This window comes from Pocillopora verrucosa, chromosome 5 (assembly GCF_036669915.1).
Source record: "Pocillopora verrucosa isolate sample1 chromosome 5, ASM3666991v2, whole genome shotgun sequence".
In the NCBI taxonomy this organism is placed as follows: domain Eukaryota; kingdom Metazoa; phylum Cnidaria; class Anthozoa; order Scleractinia; family Pocilloporidae; genus Pocillopora; species Pocillopora verrucosa.
Genome location: NC_089316.1, coordinates 23,911,034 through 23,932,641, shown reverse-complemented (window position 1 = coordinate 23,932,641; position 21,608 = coordinate 23,911,034). Strand labels below are relative to the sequence as shown.

Genomic DNA, 21,608 nt, shown 5'->3' with positions numbered 1-21,608 from the left:
GAGACGCTAGTACTTGCTTTGCTCCGAGCATGTGTAGTCTTTGCCCAATGCAATCAGCGCCCATCCCGGTTAATTCGAGGCACAGTTACAAACCGAGTCATTTTTCACCGCAATTTTCTTTCATTTTCATATTAGTTTTGAGCTTCAAGTAAACAAAATCAAATGAAAGAGATATATGACAGATTGAACCTGTTTTGCGTATTATTCTTCAAATCATACTTTTTGCAGCAAGCCACCGCTATCAACATCTTTAGTCGTAAACGTTTTTTTCTCTGTTTGCTGGTAATACTTACATAATACTTTCCAAGTTACGTCTGCGAGTAACGCCAAACAAACGAATCCCTTTGACATGTTTTCGATATGCAACAAGTTTTGTTCAGCCGGTTGCGGAGACATTTTTTTTCTTTCAATTTCTTTAACAATTAAAATGCTTTAGTACTAGTATATCTTGAAATCTAAAAAACTCTTTGGTCGTTTCAAAAGTTATTTTCGACATAACAATAAAATACTTTGCCCATTTTCTCTTCTACAGTCATCCTTCATTTGATGATGGAATTGCCAGGAACAGGTGAGGCAGCGTAATTACAATTCAATATTTAAGTATCTTAAAATGAACTGAAAAAAAAAAGATCTGACTGAATTATCAAAATAATTAGTCAGACTTCCTGCTGGGATGACATCGTTTTGCGATTAAAAACTTTAGTTGGAAAGCAAAACAAAAAAAATCAGAGACTAACGGTGCTATTACCCTGATTCCCCAATTTCCACTTTTAAAACTTGCCTAATTCTAATTTTTCCTTCGGTGAGGTAGAGGGTTTTGATGCCCATTGTTTTATTATCATTAATGGTATATTTTTTTTTCTTCTCCATCTTCATCGTTATTACTATTGTTATCATCAGTATACATTTTTTCGTTTATTTATTTATTCCTTTGTCTCCATCATCAGAATTATCACTATTGTTACAATCAGTATACATTTTTTTTCGTTTATTTATTCCTTTAATTTTTTCCCATAGAGTGCCAAGCAACCTGTTTCAAAAACTCATCCTACATATTTTCGAAAAGCGGAAGAGATTGGTATCAAAACAGGTTAGTCTGTTACAAACAGGGAGGTTACTTAGTCTCCATCGAAACTCAAGAAGAATGGCAGTTTATCAGTCATGAGATTCAAAAGCGTGGTACTTCGAATACTAGTGCGTGGCACATTGGTTTACAGAAGAATTGCGGAGTTTGGACTTCGGAGAGTGGAGAAAAACTAAATATTTCGAAATGGCGAGATTCTCAGCCAGATGGTAACGACTCTTGCGCGGAAATATCTAAGAATGGAGGCCTCTTCAATGGTATCTCTTGTTACGATAAAAACGCCTTCATTTGCGAGATGCCCGGAGGTAAGATCACATTCCAACCATGAATTATATTATGTGCTGAAACATTAGCAGTCTTGCACTTGTGTCAGGAAAATTTCTCTTGCTTCTTAAAAGTAAAAATGTTGTTCACATAATAAGCTCGGCTCACCTAACTTGTACGTGTGAGCGACGAATGAACTTGTAAGCGTGTATCAGTAGTTGAACATAATGGCCATGACAAAAACGGGGACATATCTTTCGAAAAAAAATGATCACCCTGGGATTTTCCCTATTTTGCATCGCCTGCAGCTGGAAAACAGCGATGGAAACTGTACATTTCACAACTTTTGTCGAGCGCGCTGAGATTGGGATGATCTAACCAACGGAATTTTCCCTTGCCACAAGTTACAAGGCGTGATCACTGACGTCAGTGAGTGAATCCGTGTTCTTTTAAACATAACGCATCGAAGTACGTATGCCCAAGGTCCTGAGTACCGGTACTGAAGACAGAGTGCACAGTTTTTCCCGACCTTAGCTTATGAATAACAGTTTTTTTTCTTTTAAACTCAACGAAATATTTTCCAAAAGAACCCTAATGATTTAGGGCTGTAATTACGGCAAGATCCTCCATGAACTGAACAATTTTTGAACGAGTAAATGGTAGTTGAAACAGACTGAGCTAATGCAAATTAAATAGAGGCTTTACAGAAATATTTTTATTTGTGTAATGGACAAGGTGATTTAAAAGGCTTCCAAACAAACTTTGAAACTTTTTTTTTAACAATTATCTGTCACAACCTGACACCTGTAAAGTAGAGAGCGTGTAAGAAACAAAAGTGCATGCACGCTTTAAAAAAAGAAAACAACAACAACATCAACGGCACTGGTTTGGCAAACAAACTTAAGTTCAATGTCTGTCATGGGAATTTTTTTTTTAAAAACAGTCAATGATCTTACAGAAAGTATTACTCACTTCCATCAACTATTGATGAACGAAGTATAGCTCTGCTCAGTCGGTAAATGGAAAGTAATTGTAAGTAAATTTAAATCTGTTTCGAGATTGAGGGAGTTTGCTCGTTTACTTGGTGCAATCACGTGTGTAAATCTGGTCTTTTGTCAAAAGTGGAATTTTAATGCCGCTTTTTCTCGTTGAATTCCTTCATTTTCTGTTGTGAAGTTTACGGTACAAATGTCCATATTGAGCGGACTTGCAAAGACTTACCGAAAGCGTATTTTAAAGTATAGAACTGAAGATATCGCTCACTGTTTTTTAATGAACAAATTGTTTTAACGATTTCAGATATAAAATGAATGAAAACCCCATCAATTAATTCAATTTTAAACAAATACGTTACGTTCTAACTTCCTGAGTTACTTCTAGTGAAGGTCTAGGTTAATTACAAACGGTTTTTATGCCGCGTGTCAACCCATTTAATGGCATATTTGCTACCAAAAATCATTTCAAAACCATTATTTTTGCCGGCAGCCACAGTGACTTGAGAAAGAGAAGGAGAGGATTAATAAGTAATTAATCAGCTTGATTTGCTTTAAAGTGATTAACGTAAAAATACTTCTCAGCTGGCAAAGGGAAATATATTTATGAAAAAAGGCAACTAAGCTAACGTTGCAGCTAGCGACTCGAGCAAGCGTTGCCGTGCCGCTGAGCAGAGATAAGAAAATCCGGACCGCATTAAGAACCACAAAGATTGCAGGACTCGTTACCGTGCCCTCTTAGAAAAACAAATAATAAATACAGCTCTTTTGGGAGAAGTTTTCAGGAAAAAGCGTGTCAGAAGTGCAAGCGATAACCTTGACAGGTATTGTGGGTGGCTTTCAGGTCATGGTCAGACGACCTCAGGATTTCAGGGAAATCTGAGAAAATGTCATTTTAAGGACGAGTCATCACGGGTTTGAATCTGTTTTTAATACGACTGACTTTAAATTCCAAACTGCATGAAAAACGGGAAAAAAGTGCAAGCAAACCCTAATTAATTTATCTTTACTTACTTTACATGTCAATGTTGATTACCGCCACCTAGATAATCTTTTGATTTTGTCTCATGTACTTTGAATTGTTGTTTTTGTTTTTTCCACAACCTTTCCCATAACAACTGTATGCGGTGAGCTGCGTATCTCCAGTTGCACATTTATAAGAACTTACATTCACATTTAATTTTACGTTTTTTAAGTTAGTTCAGATGGGGGAGGAAGAATAGGGGGCGGGGTGAGGGTGGTGTCAGCTCAACAAGGAAATAATTATTTTTCAAAAACTCGACTACCAAAATTGCATGAACTCACAGATAATCTTAGTAATAGTATTAATAATAGTAATAGATTTATTTATCGTCAGGTACACGCGGAGTAGTTGCCCAATCTCCCGAGTCGGAGGCTCATGATAAAAGTGACTGACTATAAAATAATTTACAAAGTCTGAAATTCTTAAATCTAAATTATTAGTTATCACGTTAAACTATTTACAAATGTATATTTAAACAGAAGCTACGTATACGCAGAAGTGTCAAAAGATGTGATGATGACTAATTAATGGATGTGAAGTTAACTAATTCAGAAAAGCAGGTTAGAGATGGCGGACGCCGTAAGGAAGAAAGATGTATAGTATTAATTGACAATGATCAAACATAAACTGGAGGTGTTAAAAAAAAAAAAAAAACAGGAATCATAAAAAAAAACTGTAAAAAAAAAGGAATTATCTGAAAAAAATAAGTCCCGTTTTCTTTCTCATTTATTTTTCTCCTTTATTGTGATTGTGATTTTAATCTTTTTATGTCATCATCATTATTATTATTTATCACTTTGATTATCATTATGATAATTAGTATTTTTGCTTTTATTTTTATCATTTTGTAGAATGCCTAAATATAACTTTTAAAAACTCTTGGTACATAATTTCGGTGCCCGGACGGTGGTTCATGAACTGGCTCTGGGCCAGAGAAGCCTGCCAAAACCAAGGAGGGGACCTAGTTTCCATTGAAACCGAAGACGAATGGAATTTCATCAATGACCAGATTCAAAGGCGAGATATTACGCGCTATGAAAATAAACGGAGTATTGGTTTAACGAAAAAGGCCGGGAATTGGACTTGGGAGAATGGAAGACCGCTGACTATTTGCAAATGGGAACAAGGGGAGCCAAGAGGTGAACACGACGCGGCTTTCATGTACAAGCGGTCCATTAATGGGGAGCAGGGCGTGTTTGGTGGTGTTAATGGCACGAGAATAGGATATGTCCACGGTTATATTTGTGAGATTTCCGAGGGTAAGTTGTTATTTTTGTTGTTGTTTTGTTTTTTCTGTTTGTTTGCTTTCTTTAATATTATTTTGAGGAAACTAACGGCAACAGAAGCGCTTAGGCATCATAAAAACATTATTTGATATCGTTTGTGGAACTTATGAAAGGATTTACATAAACCCTCTGACAGTCAGAATCAAGTTTACACTAACATTTGAATGAATGAAAATATGTTTGAAACGATATCAATTAACGTTTTCACGATACATATGTCTAACTTTTAGCTTTGTGAGCAGAAGAAAACTACAGATGGTTCTGTTACCAGTAATAAAAGTAAACTTTCAATTATCAGTTATTTTCATGTAGTTAATTTATTGTTTCGATTGAACAAAGTGATGATGAATACCAATTGCGAAGAAATATCAGTCCAATTGCTTTTTTATATAACAACGTGTGATGACGTGAAGTGCGTTATCTTTTGCAAAGAGCCATGCCAGGGACTCATGTCTGTTGAGATACATGTCAATTATAGTTTTATAAAGCGAATACAAAAGACTTGCAAATTTATTTTTTCTTCGCATAGCGGAATCAGTTCTGTGTTTATTCTATTTTATTTTAATATATATTGCTGTAGTTCGAAAAGAAGGTTTGACATTTGTAATGTATACATCTCATTTTTCGAACTTTTCGAGCTTTAAGTTAATTTTTTCACATAATTTAGCCTGTTTTACCTCTAACCCTCAGAGGTTGGTGCCCAGCATTAGGATAGGGAATACGTTCCCATTTTTTCCAGTGGGTCTTCTGGGTTTCTTGTCACGCGTCGGCACACAAAATGTTTTTTTGCGCGAGAAGTAATTCAGTTGTAACTAGTTGTTTATCGTACTCTGTACCTTTGTCGGACGGCATGAAGCACTCACGCTCCTAGTTCGATCTGCACACCCCCTCCTTGTGTATGAGTCGTGAATTAAGATAGGAGGTAAGTTGTTAAGCGTGTGCGTTGTGAGAAAAAGAGCGGAAAGGACATATTTAAACTTGAAATGATACAACAAGTTAAATGCGACCCTTTCATATCCCGATAACTCTGGACTCTAATCGACGAGGCTCTTGCAAAAGCCACATACCACTACTCTTATCAGATGAGTCCAAAGTTTCTGGTTAATGTTATTCTTTGTGCACGGCCCCCTGATGCCATAATATCATTTACGAGAAAACAATACCTAAACGCTGTGATATTGGTACAGGTTATCTGAATGTTATGATGTCATTAGTGCAACATAATACCCTAATGCGGTAATGTGATTATTAGTCTTTTCTTCTCATAGTAGCGTTAACAATGGGGATGTTCGCAGTATTTGTAATGTATTCCAATAGCGTCCGTTCGTTTAGCACACTTCGGGTAAAGTATTTCGTAACAGTGGCGACTTATGGTGTTATAACACATTTAGTAAAACCTGCGTTGAAAGGAAATCAAAAAGGTCCTCGCTAGCGTCCACTTATTATAAAATATCCGTTTCATTCAAGTTTTGTAAATTGAGTAACGGTGACAAGCTTGAATTACGAAACTTTACGCCCTCTGCGTTTCGTGTCACTCGCTACCCAATATTTTGAAAAATATAAAAAACTTGTGCCAGGAGGAAAACTGTACACAGTAAAAAAAAAAGCTCGGTTGACATGTCGTTCTAATCGAAGATTAACATTCTCATCCATCTTAAGCAGCAATATCGCCACCGCTCTCGCCATCGCCGTCGCTGGGGCCATTGCCGTCGCCAGGGCCATGGCCGTCGCCGTTCCCATCGCTGTCGCCATCGCCGTCGCCGTCACCGTCACAGCAAGGTATGATACTATATACTATACACTATATCCTATGTACTCAGGTATAGCACTTAACTGTCATGGCCTAGCTTGCAGCGCGTGCAGCATTGCCCATACCTATGAAAGTTAGAAGTAACCCATCAACCCAAGTAGCTATAGTAGCGTTAAAAACGGGGACGTTCGAGGTATTTGTAATGTATTCCAATAGTGTCCACTTGTTTAGCACACTACGGGTTAAGTACTTCGTAACAGTGGCGACTTATGGTATTATAACACATTTATTAGAAAACTGAAACTGTCTAAATGGGCAGGAGAGCCAAAGTGTGAGGGATCTGTGGCTCACATATGCAAGCAGACTATTAAAGGTAACCAGAGCCTATTTTGTGGCATTCATGGCTCTGAGAAATTAGCTTATATTTGCGAAATTCCCAAAGGTAAGACAAAATTACTCGTTATTTTTGATATTGAATAAGGTTAAGGTACGCTAAAAGCGCTCATTAACTGTAATGCAAATTACCTATTGTTTGTATACTTACCATTGCTGTTATAGTAAGCGGAACTCATGGAGCCTCTGGCAATCAGGATAAAATTTTTACGTGGATAAATATTTCACGATACATATTTCTCACTTTTAATCTTGTGGACAACGAAAAGGCAGGAGATGCATAATTTCTGACAGTTCTTGCACCTAACCATCACTTGGACCCCGTATCAATAATAGTTATATATAGGACTGAGTATAATCCAATTCGGTCTGTAAGCATACGAGTGGTAAAACCAATTAATCATAAAAATTACAATTTCTGAGAAAGGAAGAAATATTGTCATTGCTAAAGTGAGAACATTGTCCATTTTGAAGAAAGCCTTAATTTAGGAGTCTGTACACTGTACACTGTGTGGTGATTTAAACTAAAGTTGTGGGTTATTGATTCGAACTCAACTTTAAATGTGACTGGTTGATTTGAACTACAACTTTGAATGTGATTGTCTCATTAAACCGTCTGGTAACAAACTGTCCGATAAAAACTTGGCATGTGACTTTTAGAAAATAATAGAAGTTAACTGTGGGTGCTAGTTTCAATGCGATGTAGAATATTCAGAGTACAGAATATACTGACTATTATGAGGTTTCCATTGATAAAGTAATCGGAGAAAGCGATTCAATTATTTGCCGTCCTTTCCCGAGTTTAGAAGTTATTTGTAAGAGGCGTGAAGGCAGTTTTAGAGCTAAATATTACAAAATAAAAAAAAATTTAAATAAAAAAAAAACCTGAACCAATTTGTTTCAATGAATATAAATTGAACTTAAAATGTAGTATAGAAAACAATATGGGAAAAAATTGTTTCTGAGAACATTTCTTTAGTAATTATTGTTGGCGTTATTTGTGTCGATTTCAGCTGCACCATAATTCTTCTCATTCAAAATTGCAGAAAAATCTTCACCATCCGAATCTATAAGGCCACAACCCACGTTGCAGTCAACAAGGATTCAAAAGCTGGTGTGTAATTTTTCTTTTTTGTTTTTGTTTTGTTTTTTTACTTTTAGGATCCTCATGCTCTATAATTATAACTGTTATTTCCCTTACCTCAGGCGGCGGAATATGTTTCTAAACTTAGCAGAATGAATATCACCAACGCCAGTTCCTTACAGGTATTTCATTCTTCTAATTTCTATACGCAGTTATGGAACTGAAGTTCCAGTCAGTATGTTTTGAATGTTCAAACGGAATCCGCAAATACGAATTTTCATTAAGCGTATAAATCATTTTTGGTTTGTTTGTTAGTTTTTCTGCTTTCGTCTCATATTGCTCGTGGCAGTAAAAGATTAATGGCTCATAATTTTTTACTTGATTAAGACGTTATCGTTATCAGTATTGTTATTATCATAATTACCAGTATGATTGTTTTTTTTTTTTTTTTAATTCGTAGACGAAAACTGAATAATCTATCCTCCAAGTGAAATATTTTGACTTCCTGGTCTAGTCGATCTCTAAACTGTGCACATGCATTTGTGTCCGAAATTGGTTGGCTCTCTCGCTTGAATAATTTTCTTATCTATTTGTAATGATTTTTTTTTATTTTCTTACCACAAATGCTTAGCACCTTACCTAAACAAAAATATTTCATGTCATTACAGGAAGCCATAGCGGTTTTGGAAATATTCATCACAGGTATTAAAAAAATCACAAAAGCTCGTAACCGCGCCCCTATAACAGATGAGATTGAGACAAGAAGAAGATCCACTTTTAAAGTGGCTATCGCCTTTGAAGAATTTGCTCTTAAATACAGCAAGCTCCACCTGACTGGAACAAGGTCCTCACAAGTGATCGACAACCAGACAATGGGTGAGTTTAAACAGCGTATAATCTATAGGCCTTGATGATGTAGTAAATTGATATAGGTTACTGAATGCGAAGCTTTATTGCTGGATCAATCGATCCATTCAGTCCTTCCATTGACTATTTTTGTTCATCAATCATTATGGAATTGGATGATAATATCCAGCGATCTGAACCCTTCAAAATGCTGACGTCTTGTCATCAATTATTTTACAATATTTAAAGGATTGCGCTGTTGAGAGGTAAAGTAAATAAAAGCATTTATGCAACTATGATATACAGACTGTATTTTCAGTCCAGCAAGTGTCGTGAAATTATTAATACCATCACCTGTTGTTTTCTTCGTTAGTGCTGGGTATTCATAAAGCCTACCACCAAAATGCAAGCGACTTCTACTTTGAGGATGAAGAATCGCAAGGAAACATAAATGTTTCGTCTGCAAATTTTGCGAAATCCGGTTGGTATCGACTGCAGTGTTTACTCCTCAATGGATAAGTACAATTCCCTGTATTTCCCTTACAAATTTAAGTGGTACTGAAGTACAGCTGCGCATATACATAGTTCTGAGTTTGTTTGTTTGTTTACACAGTACATTTGATTCAGTTATCTGAAGTTTCATGAAAGACCATGTTCTGGCTTGATTTTCTTTTCTTCCTCAATTTCTTTTTTTAAGTTTCACTGGTTGTTGGGATTGTGTATAAGGATCTCCACATACTACTGGACACAAATCAAACCATCAGAAATGAAGCAGGCGAAGCCACAAGGTGAATTTTAACTTCTCTAAACTTTTAAACAAATTGTTTCTTCCGCGGAAAACAAAGAAATGCATTGCATTCAACCAACAAAATTTCTTAAATTTTTCAAAGCAGTATTTCGTGGTCCCTGTGTGAATCAATTACTATTTTCGGTGTCAAGGAAATCAGCTTAAAGTAACACAGTAAGAGCTCCTTGGTTACCATGGTTACCGTATCGTCAAAAATTGTCTAAAAATTATATGATTCAAAATATACAAAATTATGATTTTCTGGTCTTTTTTTGACAGGTATTTGAACTCCAGGATAATGGCCGTGGCTATGGATCCAAAACCAAACAAACTGGAAGCAAATGTCATGTTAAAGTTCAGAAACCTGAAGGTAAGAACACGATTAAAATTGGTATCAATTGCGCTACATTGTGTTTATTTATTCCAAGGAAATAATATACATTTTCAGGTTGATGAAAGAGAAAAGACATGTGTATTTTGGAGGGGCTTTAGCAAAAGGTAACAAGCTGAAATATATTACTACCTTGTTCTAGAAGTTATGCAAGCTAATCTTACGTAATCTTTGTTAACTGCTATGAATTTTTTGTTTGTGAAGGAAACACCAATCAGCTCTTGCAGCAGGAAAAACCAAAAAAATTTCAACAACATACGAGTGGAAAAGCCCCCAGTTGATTATTATGCCGGCATGACTTTCCCTTAAGTTATCAATTATCCGTCACTGTCAATCTGATACTTCCTGTTTTGAAGCCATTTCTATCTGCATTTTATTCGTTTTCATTCGCGGTTGTCGCCTTTTTTCGCTTCTGCCATCGTCTTACATATTGTTGCTGACAAAATCGTTTTGTTTACCGTAAAAGTAAAAGTTCGCCTTTTGTTTTTTTCTGTTTTTCCGTTATTCAATTTTCTTCACATAAGGTAAGATTCAGTTGTGTTTTACTAGCCTGGATCGTCAATATACCTTTTCATCACATTGTAACAGTTAGAATATCAAAGCCGACTTCATGAGTAGCACGTATCAATTACTGAATAAAATGGAAAGTGGTCAACTTGGTCTCTAGGCTACGATTATAATGAGGAAGATAGCAAGTTGACCTTTTGGTAACCAAAAGTCTTCTTCAAAATTTTTTTTATAATATTGTTGTTATTGTTTTAATTTTGTTGTGTTATTTTTTTTAACGTTGTCGTTATTTTTCCAGCTCAGAAGGATTTTCAGGGAGAGGATGCCATGTGGTTGCATCGCAAAGCAACACAGAAGAAACAGTGTGCAGCTGCAATCATTTGACTCATTTTGCTGTCTTACTTGACTACAACGGCGGCTCAGGGGTAATGGACTAATGTTTACCTTACCTTCACTGGTGGTAATACAATTCCATTCAGGTGATTGACACATTTCCAATTCTTTTCATGCGATTTATGAAGCAGCTCACTGAGGAAGACGAAACTGTTCTGGAGATTATCACCTACGTGGGATTAAGCCTGTCAATCATAGGAATAATTTTGACAGTTATTCTATATTCCTTCCTTACGTAAGTGCTACAGCCAGAAATTTTGAAAACTTTATATTATTTTAAAGATGTCAGACGTAAGTAAGACCTCTTCGCGAAAAGACAGACACTCAGTCAATGCATATTGGAACAACTACCTGTTGGAACATAAAGTTACTCTCATTTTTTTTGTTCGGTTTTGTTTTTGTTTTAGTCTGCTTGTTTTTATTTTTTGTTTCTCTAGAGATGTTCACCAGCCTCTGTCACAAATACGATTGAGTCTTTCTGTTGCCCTCGGAGTTGGACAATTTATTTTTCTCGTCGGGATAAACGCCACAAAAAACAAGGTAAGCGACTTCTTCATCCATTGATGAATATTTCTTTAACGAGACTCAAGACAAGCATTAAGAAGTACACCAGATCTCTTTGAAAAGATGCATGAAAAGTAGTCAACTTTTTTTCCTCTCTCTCAGGCCTCTTGTATTACAGCTGCAGCTTTCATGCAATATTTCCTGATGGCTTCGTTCTGTTGGATGCTGGTGGAGGGATTTTACCTCTACCTCTTTGTGGTGAAAGTTTACAACATCACCGAAAAGATGCACATGTATCACGTCATGTCATGGGGTATGTCCATTTTACTTGTTTTGAATTGTTTGACTGCATGATCACCTGAATCGACTTGCATTGACATCCTACTTATGTTTAGGTTTGCCTATCGTCATGGTCGGTATTTCATTGTGCATCGCTGCTGGGACAGATGGAATAGAGAGCTTTACCAGTGATAAATAGTAAGAGAATCCTTCGACATCAGTTCTTTTTTCTCCTTATCCACATATCCTGTCTCATACAAAAGTGTTTTTTTTTTTTAAGTACAACTCTTTTTCCACAATCTTGTGTTTTTAGTTCGTTTTCATTTCGTAGATTTTTGTGTCCCTGTGTTTTTATCCAGGTTTTGTGTCTCTGTATCTGTCTCTCGTTCTGTCTCCCTCCCTTCCTCTCTTCTCTTTCTCTGGGTTACTGGGTTAGAGGATTATTTGCAGCAAAAATATGTTTATACTTTTTCTCTCCGTTTCTCGTTTAAAGTTGCTGGCTGTCCTACACAAACAACCTCATCTGGATATTCGCCGCATTTATGGCTTTTGTTGAAGTGGTGAGTCTACAATTAGTCAATCCATTGCATTTTCCTTTTTCATGCCAAGACTGACCACTGGTGTAGATTGTCTCTCTCGTTCCCATGCTTATTACAAAACGAAAAGCATATTCCTGTTTTCGACTACCAGGCTCAAAGCTCACAACCTTTCCAACTCCGTTTACACCCACTATGTATTCAGCATTACTCGTCTTAGCAACAAGCACTCTGCCAACATTTGATATTCCTTGTTTGTTTCAGCTCAACATTTTGATACTCGTCCGAGTCATAAAAGAGATGACCACGCTAGTGCAACCTATGGGGGAAGACAATCATATTAAGCAGATACGGTTAGATTTTAAATTTGCTGTTAGCGAAATATTTTAATCAGTGGAGGGAAAAAAGTTGAAGAAACGTGAACCAATTGCTGTAGCATCTAGTTGTGAGGTATTTACCTCAGTTCCACACTAGTTAGCTTTAAACACAGAGTCATTTGTGTCTTAGGGTTAGGGCTACTGCTAAGTGTTTTTACCCTCTCTAAACAACGCCTATTAAACAACGAAAAATTAAAAGAAACAATCGTCAAAATAATTCAAATGTTTTTTTAATGTTGTCGTTATCCGGCAGACTTGGCTTTAAAACATGCGCGGTGATGATTCCACTGATGGGTATAACGTGGCTATTCGGTCTTTTTTCGCCATGGCACAAAGCTTTCGCCTACATTTTCACCATCTTTAACTCTACTCAGGTGAGTATTCGGTCTTTTGTCGTCATCACAAAAAGCTTTCGCCTACATTTTCACCATCGTCAATTCTACTCAGGTGAGATTTTAATGAAACTGTCGGAAATCTAATCATCTGTTTGCAAACTTGAATGTCCGAACTACATTCTTACATTAGTCTGATGATATTTCCCGTTCAAAGAGAACCTAGTCGACAAGAGAGGATTTATTTCTTGGTTTTTGAGATCTGCAACTTCTCTTAATTTACTGTTTTACCCTTTTTTTACGACGATTTCAAGATATAGATTACATGATGTTTGCACTACATCAAACTTTTTAAACGATGCGCTACCATCTTTAAAAAAGGCTGATCTTAAAATAATTTTCTGTCCTAGGGATTCCTGATTTTTTTCTTCCATTGTGTGCGAAACAGCCAGGTAAGAAAGATATAAAACTGAGGGGGTAGATCAAATGAATTGTGAAGACTTTAGAATCGCTAAGCTTTGGATGGTTAAGAACTGATATTTGGCCAATTGTTCATCTACAGATTAGAGAGCGATTGAAAAGGAGGATGAACGCAATTTTTCCATCTACCGAAGTTGGAAACTCTGCAAGGAAGAGCTCACGAGTTAACGCAAGTGATGCCGGGAAAATACGGGCAGTCAAAATGCAGTCTTTCGATACATAAATAGCACTGCGCCTCGGTGAGGCTCGTCAATCCTCTTTTAGTGATTGGCAATCACTTAATTAGCATGATCTTCCCTTAGTAGTTCCTTAGTAGAGCCTGGTTAGTATCGTAGTATCAGTAAGGAAGGGGGCATTGGGATTTTTAGTTTTACGGTGTTGGTCATTTTTTTAGATCGGTTCTTCGGTTATGTGCCAAAAAAACTTCGGTTTTACAGTTTTGGTGTTTATTGTGGTTGGCGAATTTCCGAATTTTGGCACTTGGTTTTCGGTTTTCATCAAAAGTACTAATAGGTTTTTAGATTTGGTATCCGAAGTAGTTTTCGGTTTTTCCTATTGGGGTTCCAGTTCCTCTTCGATCTGAGGGCAGTTTTTTTGCCTCAATGGATCTCACATAGCTGTGAAACCTCTTTGTGCTCCATCTGTCAACTGTGTCGGATCGATTAGGGTTTTGACACCTAGAATATGAAAAGTCGGTTTTGATGGTTTGGATGCGATTTTCGGCTTTTAGCGAATTTTTGTTGCGGTTTTAAATGTTTTTTTTTCGGTTCTGCAGTTTAATAGACCACGATGCCCTCCCTCCCCCCCCTCTCAGTAAGGTAGGGCCATTCTGGATATTAACGTAATGGCATAAATACATGAATAAACCGCTTCTATAATGCTATTAGCTGTTGACTTTACTTGTAATTAAGAAGGGCCTCAGTCGGCATCCTGGAAAATCATGGGTCTATCTGTTTCGATAGGAAGTAGGCTCTTTGCAAAGGTAGCTTGGATAAATTGGAGACAGCACCGCCAGCAACAAAAGTACATGCATGGACCCTCGTTTTAACGGGACGGATACAATGATATAAATCTCACTCGGTTTGTCAGCCTCCATAAGATATTTCTGCCTAGTGTTAATACTTGTAGAAGTGCTTTACATACCAGGCCGTTGAAGTTAGTCGACCACAATGTCTGTACTTTTATTGTTATATTTTAGGTTCGGCTAAATTAAAAAACTGTGTAAAAGCTTGATTGCCTGTAAATTGTGAATTAAAACGACCTAGCGAGCAGCTAGATGGACTGATGGTAATTTTTGTTATTTATGTCCCGTGAGATCTGTATCACCTGAGAATATCCTCAATATGCTTTTACTTACGAAGGTACTTATGGCTGACGTTAAATAAACTGCCATAATCATTCAGTCCAGCGTAATTTCAATACTAAAGAAGCAAAAACTCTTTAAAATGATGAAAACGCGGTTTCTTCGTACTTCTACGGAAAATCGAACGTAACGAAAGAAAATAATACTTCTCTGACAATCCAGTTGCAAACTACTTAAGAATTAGTAATTGTTTGCAAATAATTCCCAGACGAAGTCGAGGACGAAAATTGTTGAATATAATTTCTTTCTGTCAGTCTTTCACCTTAAGACCCGCACTATTTATCAAAATAAAATTTTCCCGATCCGCTTACAAGGCTCTGTTGTATTCAAGTAGTCCCCCTTTGTTGGAGACGACTGATTCACCCTCCGACGCCTGACCTCACTGTCAAATGTTCCACCATTTCAGGTACAGGGATCCAGTTGGCATTATTATAATATTGTGACATTGATCCTGTTTATTGAAAAGGCAGTGTTTTGAAGGCATTTTGTGTACTTGAAGATGAGAGCATGGTACAGATGGGAAATATTTCAATCCTTGCCATTCGTCTAAGAGTGGCTCAAAATATATTTAATTTCTATCTTAGCACCTGCTTTAATTGGAGACTTATCAGCTTAACATACGTTAACCTTATCATTTGCGGTAAGCAGTCAAATATAATAAAAGTTGGAATGAACGTTTTATTCAACCTGCCTAATAAAAACGTTGGTCGATGCAATATTTTGCACCGAGTTTTAATATAAATACAAGGAGTATACTACCAAGAGCTCAACATCGCAACATTTAAGACGTTAATTTTTTTTTTGCAAAACCTGCTTGTGGATTAGTGAATTGTTTACCAAATAAATAAACTAAAATGCCGCATATTCGTGGACTTAAAAGTCATTACATAGATTCATCGTCTTTTCTGAACCCTATGGGAAGAAAATTAAAAGCAGGTGTAATATCACAAATACTTAGTAGCCACACGGCGTCGCAATTCTCTATGACGTGTGGCATTTTCCGTTAAGAGAAAGAAACTGTCTTATTGCGACTGAAGGAATGTAATAACGCAGCTAACCTTCTCCATTACTGCGTATTTGCCCTTGGAAATGAATAGGCTAAAACTCATTTGTACACTATCATCTAACAGTTAATTAGATAAATATTACCTTGTATCCAAAATCTCACGACATAATCGTTCATTATCAGTTACTGCCAATCTTAAATTTACTGGACTCACTCTTGTTTGGAGAGTTTCAATGGGTTGACGGCTAACGGTTTAAATTCGGCAATTTTTACAGCTAATATTTTTTTCCGTTGCGATTTAAGAGGAAAAAAATAACGGATAGGTTTGTTATGACTCACGGTTAAAATTTGGTGGTTTTTACGCCTAACGGCCAAATTACTATGCCGTTCTACGGTAAGCGGTTGACCCCATTGAGACCCTTGCCTTTGTGTGTACGTTCACGAATGTGTAATGAATTTCTCTGTTTTTGTTTTTTTTTTTTAATATCCGAAGGACGCTATAAATTAACATTGGCTTTGAAACATCCACAACACAAACATAATAGCTGGCAAACCCTATAGTTTTAGCGTCGGTGGAAACACACTCCTTTTACAGAGTCTTTCAGTTCGTTAACACGAAAGGTTGTGAGGCAAGGATTGACTAAAGAGTTGAATAACAAGAACACGACTGATGATTCTTTGAGTACAAATAGCCACTTTTGTCCATGACAAGCGAGACAGTTTGCCTCCAGAATAACTGTTATGAAATAAGGTACAAATGATGATATTAGAAACAGTAAAATTAACAACGATGTTATAGCAATTTTCCGTTCATTTTTGGCGTTGTCAACCCTACGCATGACGCAGAGTGCTGGTTCACCACGCATTTTGTGTTCTCTTGGAATACCAATCCGAGAACGTTTTCGTAGAATCATGAATATTCCGGCATAACACACAGAAGTCGTTGCAAGAGGAAATGTCGTATGCAGATGTATATCTATTGACACATAGGTATGAATTGAGATTCCGGTAAGTTTTAGCATGGAAAACATTGTTGAGAAAGCAATAATACTCGCATTGCACAGAATAAGGTGTTTTCGCTTGACCTTGTTGCGATAGAAGAGGGGAAAAGTTACTGATATAAAGCGATCCACAGACATTGCTGTTACCAATAAAATAGAGCTGTTGACTCCCGTGTATCCCAACAATTTAACGACGTCTCCATCCTTTGGTAGCGTTTTGTCTCCAAAGGCGCAGGAAAATCGCATTGCGGCTTCTCCAGTGCAAACCACACTTCCAGCAAATAAATCAGCTAAAGAAATGAAAACGAGAAATACAGCGAAGGATTTTCTGAAACAGTGAAAAGGATTTTTGTACAACGCAATCAGAACGAAGATGTTTGGAACTGATATCAAAACCGAAAGCAAAATGAAAGAAATTCCAGTCCCAAGACAAAGAGAGTCGAATTCCCGATCCATGGAAAAGAAAATGATTCCCTCCTTCTCTGCTGCTGTAGTGTAGTGGTAATCGCGTCACAATTATCATGAAGTAATTAACAAATTCCTCCTCTTTCTTTCACTTTGCTTGCCTTAAACATGCCTGCGGGATATTGCTGAAGTTATTGAATTCATAACAACTAAATTTCACCTGCCGTTGACGTATGAACAAGCGCAGAAAATTCCCAAATCTGTTAATTAAAAAAAAAAAAAAAAAAAGACACACAAACACATGAATAAGATAGGATGAAATACTGCTGTTGATTGGTGAAATAACTTGCATCTTTTTCAGAGTGTCCATTCCTGAGCTCAATATTCATATCCCAGATAATTCTATTTGAGTCCTCGAAAAATTTCTCTTAGTAACTTCGTAACCTTCCTTCCTTTGTTTTAGTCTTGTATGTTAAATTTATTTACATTTTATCTTTTCTTGTAATCACAACCACTTTTACAGAAAGTTTATCTACGTGCAATAGACTTCCAGCGAGATCAGTGTAAATTCCGTTCCCTTCAAGCGCGTAAAGTAATAAGGAATATTTATGTTTTTATACAAAGTTTAAGCTTGTATTATTTACGAAAGGTATAAGTTCGCTATCAGACTTATTCTAACTTTTTCAAGTCAAATGGACTGTATGCTAATCTATATTTTAATCCCTTTCAAGTTGGTAAACGACTTCTCCTTTCACAGGTTTTAAAAAGTTAAACTTGAGTCGGTGCAGTCAAACAGAATTCGTTCATGTTAGGAGTCACTCGTCATTCGCTAAATTAGTCATCGATTCAGGCCGTTTTCCCACACGAAAGGGACTTTTAGTTTTGGAAGTTGTAGCTGCTTAACTAAACCTGAAGTAGTCATCACTCATTGGATACTTTACACACTTAGCATTCTTTTCAAATTTTTTAGGTGTACTCGATATTCATAATTTCTTCAGAGTTCACAGAATTTCCTTATCAAACAGAATTACGAATGTCAAAACTCTACTTGCTTTTTTCTCACGTCTCATTAAAGTGAAAGAAAATTTTCAGGGCTACTCATTCAAGACTTCGCCGAATAAATTCTTTATTCAATTCAAATATTTACAAGAAAGGGTTTGCTCCTGAATCTATGAGCAGGAATATTACATATCTCTCTTTGAAAGCTTGAAACACCTTCCTGTCTATTCTAAATAGATCCAAACAGAATATATACATATATTCGTCTATGGTGGCTGACGAATCGAAACACCGGAAGTCGAATTGTGCGTTAACATACCGGAAGTGGAGGGTGGTAAGCAATGTGTGAAATGAGTAGGATGAAAGAGAAAATGAGAACATGAACCCTCCACGCTAGAGTGGTTGCGCATAAAGGATGGGGTTTGTTTGGAAATTATCAACCTGAGAATAATTATAAAGACAGACACGGACTCCCCATGTGGCTTTTGTGGTCGCTTCGCATTATTGCCTTTAAATTATATTTTGTTCTCGCAAGGATGTCTTTAAGGGATTTCTTTCTTTTCGCCAACCGTCGACAGGTGCTTTGAGCGTGTATATCTAAGGTATAGGATTTAATCGGAAGGGAGGGATGGGAATGAAGGAATTCTTTAAATTTATGCGAATCGCCTGATGAGTTTTCAGCTGTCTTCGCATTTCGAGAAGGCTTTGGAAATATGGACCAAAAAACCAAAAACATATATTGCACAAAGATAGCAACCTTTCGAAACAACAAAAAAACGAGCTAATTAAAATCAGTATGCCTGCTGCATGTAGTCGAGTATTCATACCATGTACCTTAATAAAATAATAATAATAAAACTGTAATATAATAATAATTATAATTTATAGACTTATATTGCGCAATTATCAATATAAGCATTTTCAATTGCGCATTACAATTAAATGCTAAAAATTCAACCCCTACATATATACTAAAAATTTAAAAAAAAAAAAATTAAATAAATAAAAAATGATCACTAAGAAAATGTAAAAATATGAAATTAGATACAATTACATAAAATTTGGCAAATAAAACAGTCTTAATGGCCTTCTTAAACTTGTTTAGAGATTGGTTGTTTCTGATAGAGCCCGGAAGATCGTTCCACAATTTAGGGGCGGCGGCATGGAAAGATCGATCGCCGAGCGTGGTGAGTGTTTTACGCCTGCAAGGAGCAAGGAGTAAGCCGTCATTGGAACGGAAATCATATCTTCTGGTGTCTCTAACAGAAATAAGCTCACTTATGTAGGCCGGGGCTTTAAAAGTAATTAAGATAATTTTAAAAACTATGCGATATTTTACAGGCAGCCAGTGTAATGATTTGAGCAGAGGCGTGATATGACAAAATCTGCTCTCCTGGAATATAAGGCGTGCAGCTGCATCAAGACTCTCTGTAATTTGTGAAGATGGCACTCAGGAACTCCGAATAGGGGCTGTTATAATAGTCCAAGCGACTTAGATATAAAGGCATGAATAAGTTTCTCTGTGCATTATTTTGTTAAATATTTTCTAATTCTTCTAATGTTACAAAGATAGTAAAACGCTGCAGAGCAAGTCTTGGTGATATGATATATCATATATCATATATCATAGATAGGTTTGAGTCAAACCAGACTCCAAGGTTTTGACAGGAGAGTGCGGAGCTATATTTACTTTGCCAACTTTAATGTGTCCAATATCAACTTTGGCGAGCTGCTGCTTCGTGCCAATTAAAAGAAACTCAGTTTTTTCCTCGTTCAACAATAGTTTATTCTCGCGCATCCAACACCCGATCGCCTTAATACAACAATTAATAGCAGTAATGGCATCCAAGTGACCTGTCTCATCTGTCTCATCTGCGGGTCGAAAAGAGACGTAAAGTTGGGTTTCGTCTGCATAGCAGTGGACGGATGGAAGATATATTTCGACGACTTCTAGTAACGAGCTCGTATAGATGGTAAACAGGAGCGGTTCTAAACAGGAGCCATGGGATACTCCGCAGTTCAAATCAAACTTCTTCGACAGATACCCACGAACAAATATCCTCTGACTGCGCCCTTATAAATACGATCGGAACCACTTGGACACCCTGCCCCCAAGTCCCAGCGTATTGAGTGCTTCCAACAAGATATTATACTCGACTGTATCGAAATAGTAGTAAGCAATTCGGCATTTCGAAAATTTGCACTTTCTCACTCGGTGATATACTATTAATGTGTCAGGCGGATGATAATCACCAGTTATTGATGTAGGAAGTGCGAACAAAGGCCAATCAACACAAACATTGACACCAGTTGTTGTTGTAGGAAGTGCGAACAAAGGCCAATCAACGCAAACGTTGACACAATGGAATACAGCAGTCTGCTATTGGAAAGCTTTTTCTAGCCAACATAGGCGAAGGAGAAATGTAATCGTTTTGACTCGAAAGTTGGATACTTCCATTCTCTAACATCGCTTCACTAAACTCTTTACCGTTACCCATCTTTGTGTCGCTTTTCCAGTTTTAAACAGCTCCCCAGTCCCGATAAAAGTGACTAAGAACAGAGATCGTAAAAGAACATGCCTTCGCTTCACAACTAATTTATGTATTTAAGTACGATCACGTAGTGAATAAGGGAAAAAGGTGGACAATTTTTAGTCTTTGGAATGTTTGCATAAAATATACCAAATTCATTAAGAAATCAATATTAAATCAAACATATCAACACGATTGACGACTTCGACAGAGCTGTTCTAAATTATCATTCCGCAAAAAAAAAATGTCTTGCAGTGATATTATTTCAGTCTATGTGTTTTACTTTATTCTAGATCACTTCCAACACATTTCAAAGCACCCTAGGGGAAGTCTGAAACAGCTGGTTGATGACCAAAACATTTATTATCAGCTTTTAGGTATTAATCCGTCAATATTTAAGAAACGGTTAACGGAATTCTGTTCAGAACTAATATGCCCGAGTTCAAAAACAGTAAATTATTATTATTATTATTATTATTATTATTATTATTATTATTATAACAAAGTGGGTTGCAATTAAAGATCGCAATGAATACAGCTGTACAAAAAGATAATTCTTTTTTATGTATTTATTCTTTTTCAGGATGTAGTTATTTTCGAGTCAAATATATATAACAACTTTATTTAAACAATAACATATAACATATTATTATTAAAAAAAGGGTTATAGAAGGGAGGAACTTAATCCTCATTGTAAACTATACCCCAGATATAAAAATTTAATACTATGCAATATACATATACATACTGAAACATTTTACATACAGGCATATATCTATTTAAAAAAATCTAAATAAAGAAGACATATCTAAGATAAAAATTTTATTTAAAATTATAATTAAATAATGTATAATACATAGAATAATTTCATTTCTAGTTATGGGCCTAGTTAAAAAAAGTTGATTTAAGAGCTTTCTTAAAAGCATCAATTGAGTCAGCTAGTTTCAAGGATTTCAGTCGGTCTTCATACGGAGTGTCTTTACCAATGATCCAT

At 36.4% G+C, this 21,608-nt stretch overlaps 2 protein-coding genes across 2 annotated transcripts; one reads left to right on the top strand and one right to left on the bottom strand.

Moving 5' to 3' along the window:
- The first annotated feature begins 7,884 nt into the window (after positions 1–7,884).
- Positions 7,885–13,923, top strand: LOC131795538 (adhesion G-protein coupled receptor D1-like). Its single transcript, XM_066167123.1, has 17 exons — positions 7,885–7,907; positions 8,000–8,059; positions 8,546–8,753; positions 9,097–9,204; positions 9,421–9,511; positions 9,790–9,880; positions 9,959–10,008; positions 10,707–10,833; positions 10,933–11,036; positions 11,239–11,341; positions 11,468–11,618; positions 11,701–11,782; positions 12,078–12,144; positions 12,385–12,473; positions 12,751–12,871; positions 13,240–13,281; positions 13,392–13,923. The coding sequence occupies exons 2-17, from the start codon at positions 8,030–8,032 to the stop codon at positions 13,530–13,532; spliced, it is 1,605 nt and encodes a 534-aa protein (XP_066023220.1). The 5' UTR covers positions 7,885–7,907; positions 8,000–8,029; the 3' UTR covers positions 13,533–13,923.
- Positions 13,924–16,241: 2,318 nt separating this feature from the next.
- Positions 16,242–17,135, bottom strand: LOC131790473 (melanocyte-stimulating hormone receptor-like). Its single transcript, XM_059107690.2, has one exon. The coding sequence runs from the start codon at positions 17,133–17,135 to the stop codon at positions 16,242–16,244; it is 894 nt and encodes a 297-aa protein (XP_058963673.2).
- Between the last annotated feature and the right edge of the window lie 4,473 nt (positions 17,136–21,608).

Excerpts from the sequence above, each read along its gene's own strand:
- LOC131790473 (XM_059107690.2), bottom strand. The coding sequence starts at position 17,135 with ATGGATCGGGAATTCGACTCTCTTTGTCTTGGGACTGGAATTTCTTTC.
- LOC131795538 (XM_066167123.1), top strand. The coding sequence starts at position 8,030 with ATGAATATCACCAACGCCAGTTCCTTACAG. Across the intron at positions 8,754-9,096 it reads GATCGACAACCAGACAATGG|TGCTGGGTATTCATAAAGCC; the intron begins GTGAGTTTAAAC and ends TTTCTTCGTTAG. Across the intron at positions 9,512-9,789 it reads GAAGCAGGCGAAGCCACAAG|GTATTTGAACTCCAGGATAA; the intron begins GTGAATTTTAAC and ends TTTTTTTGACAG.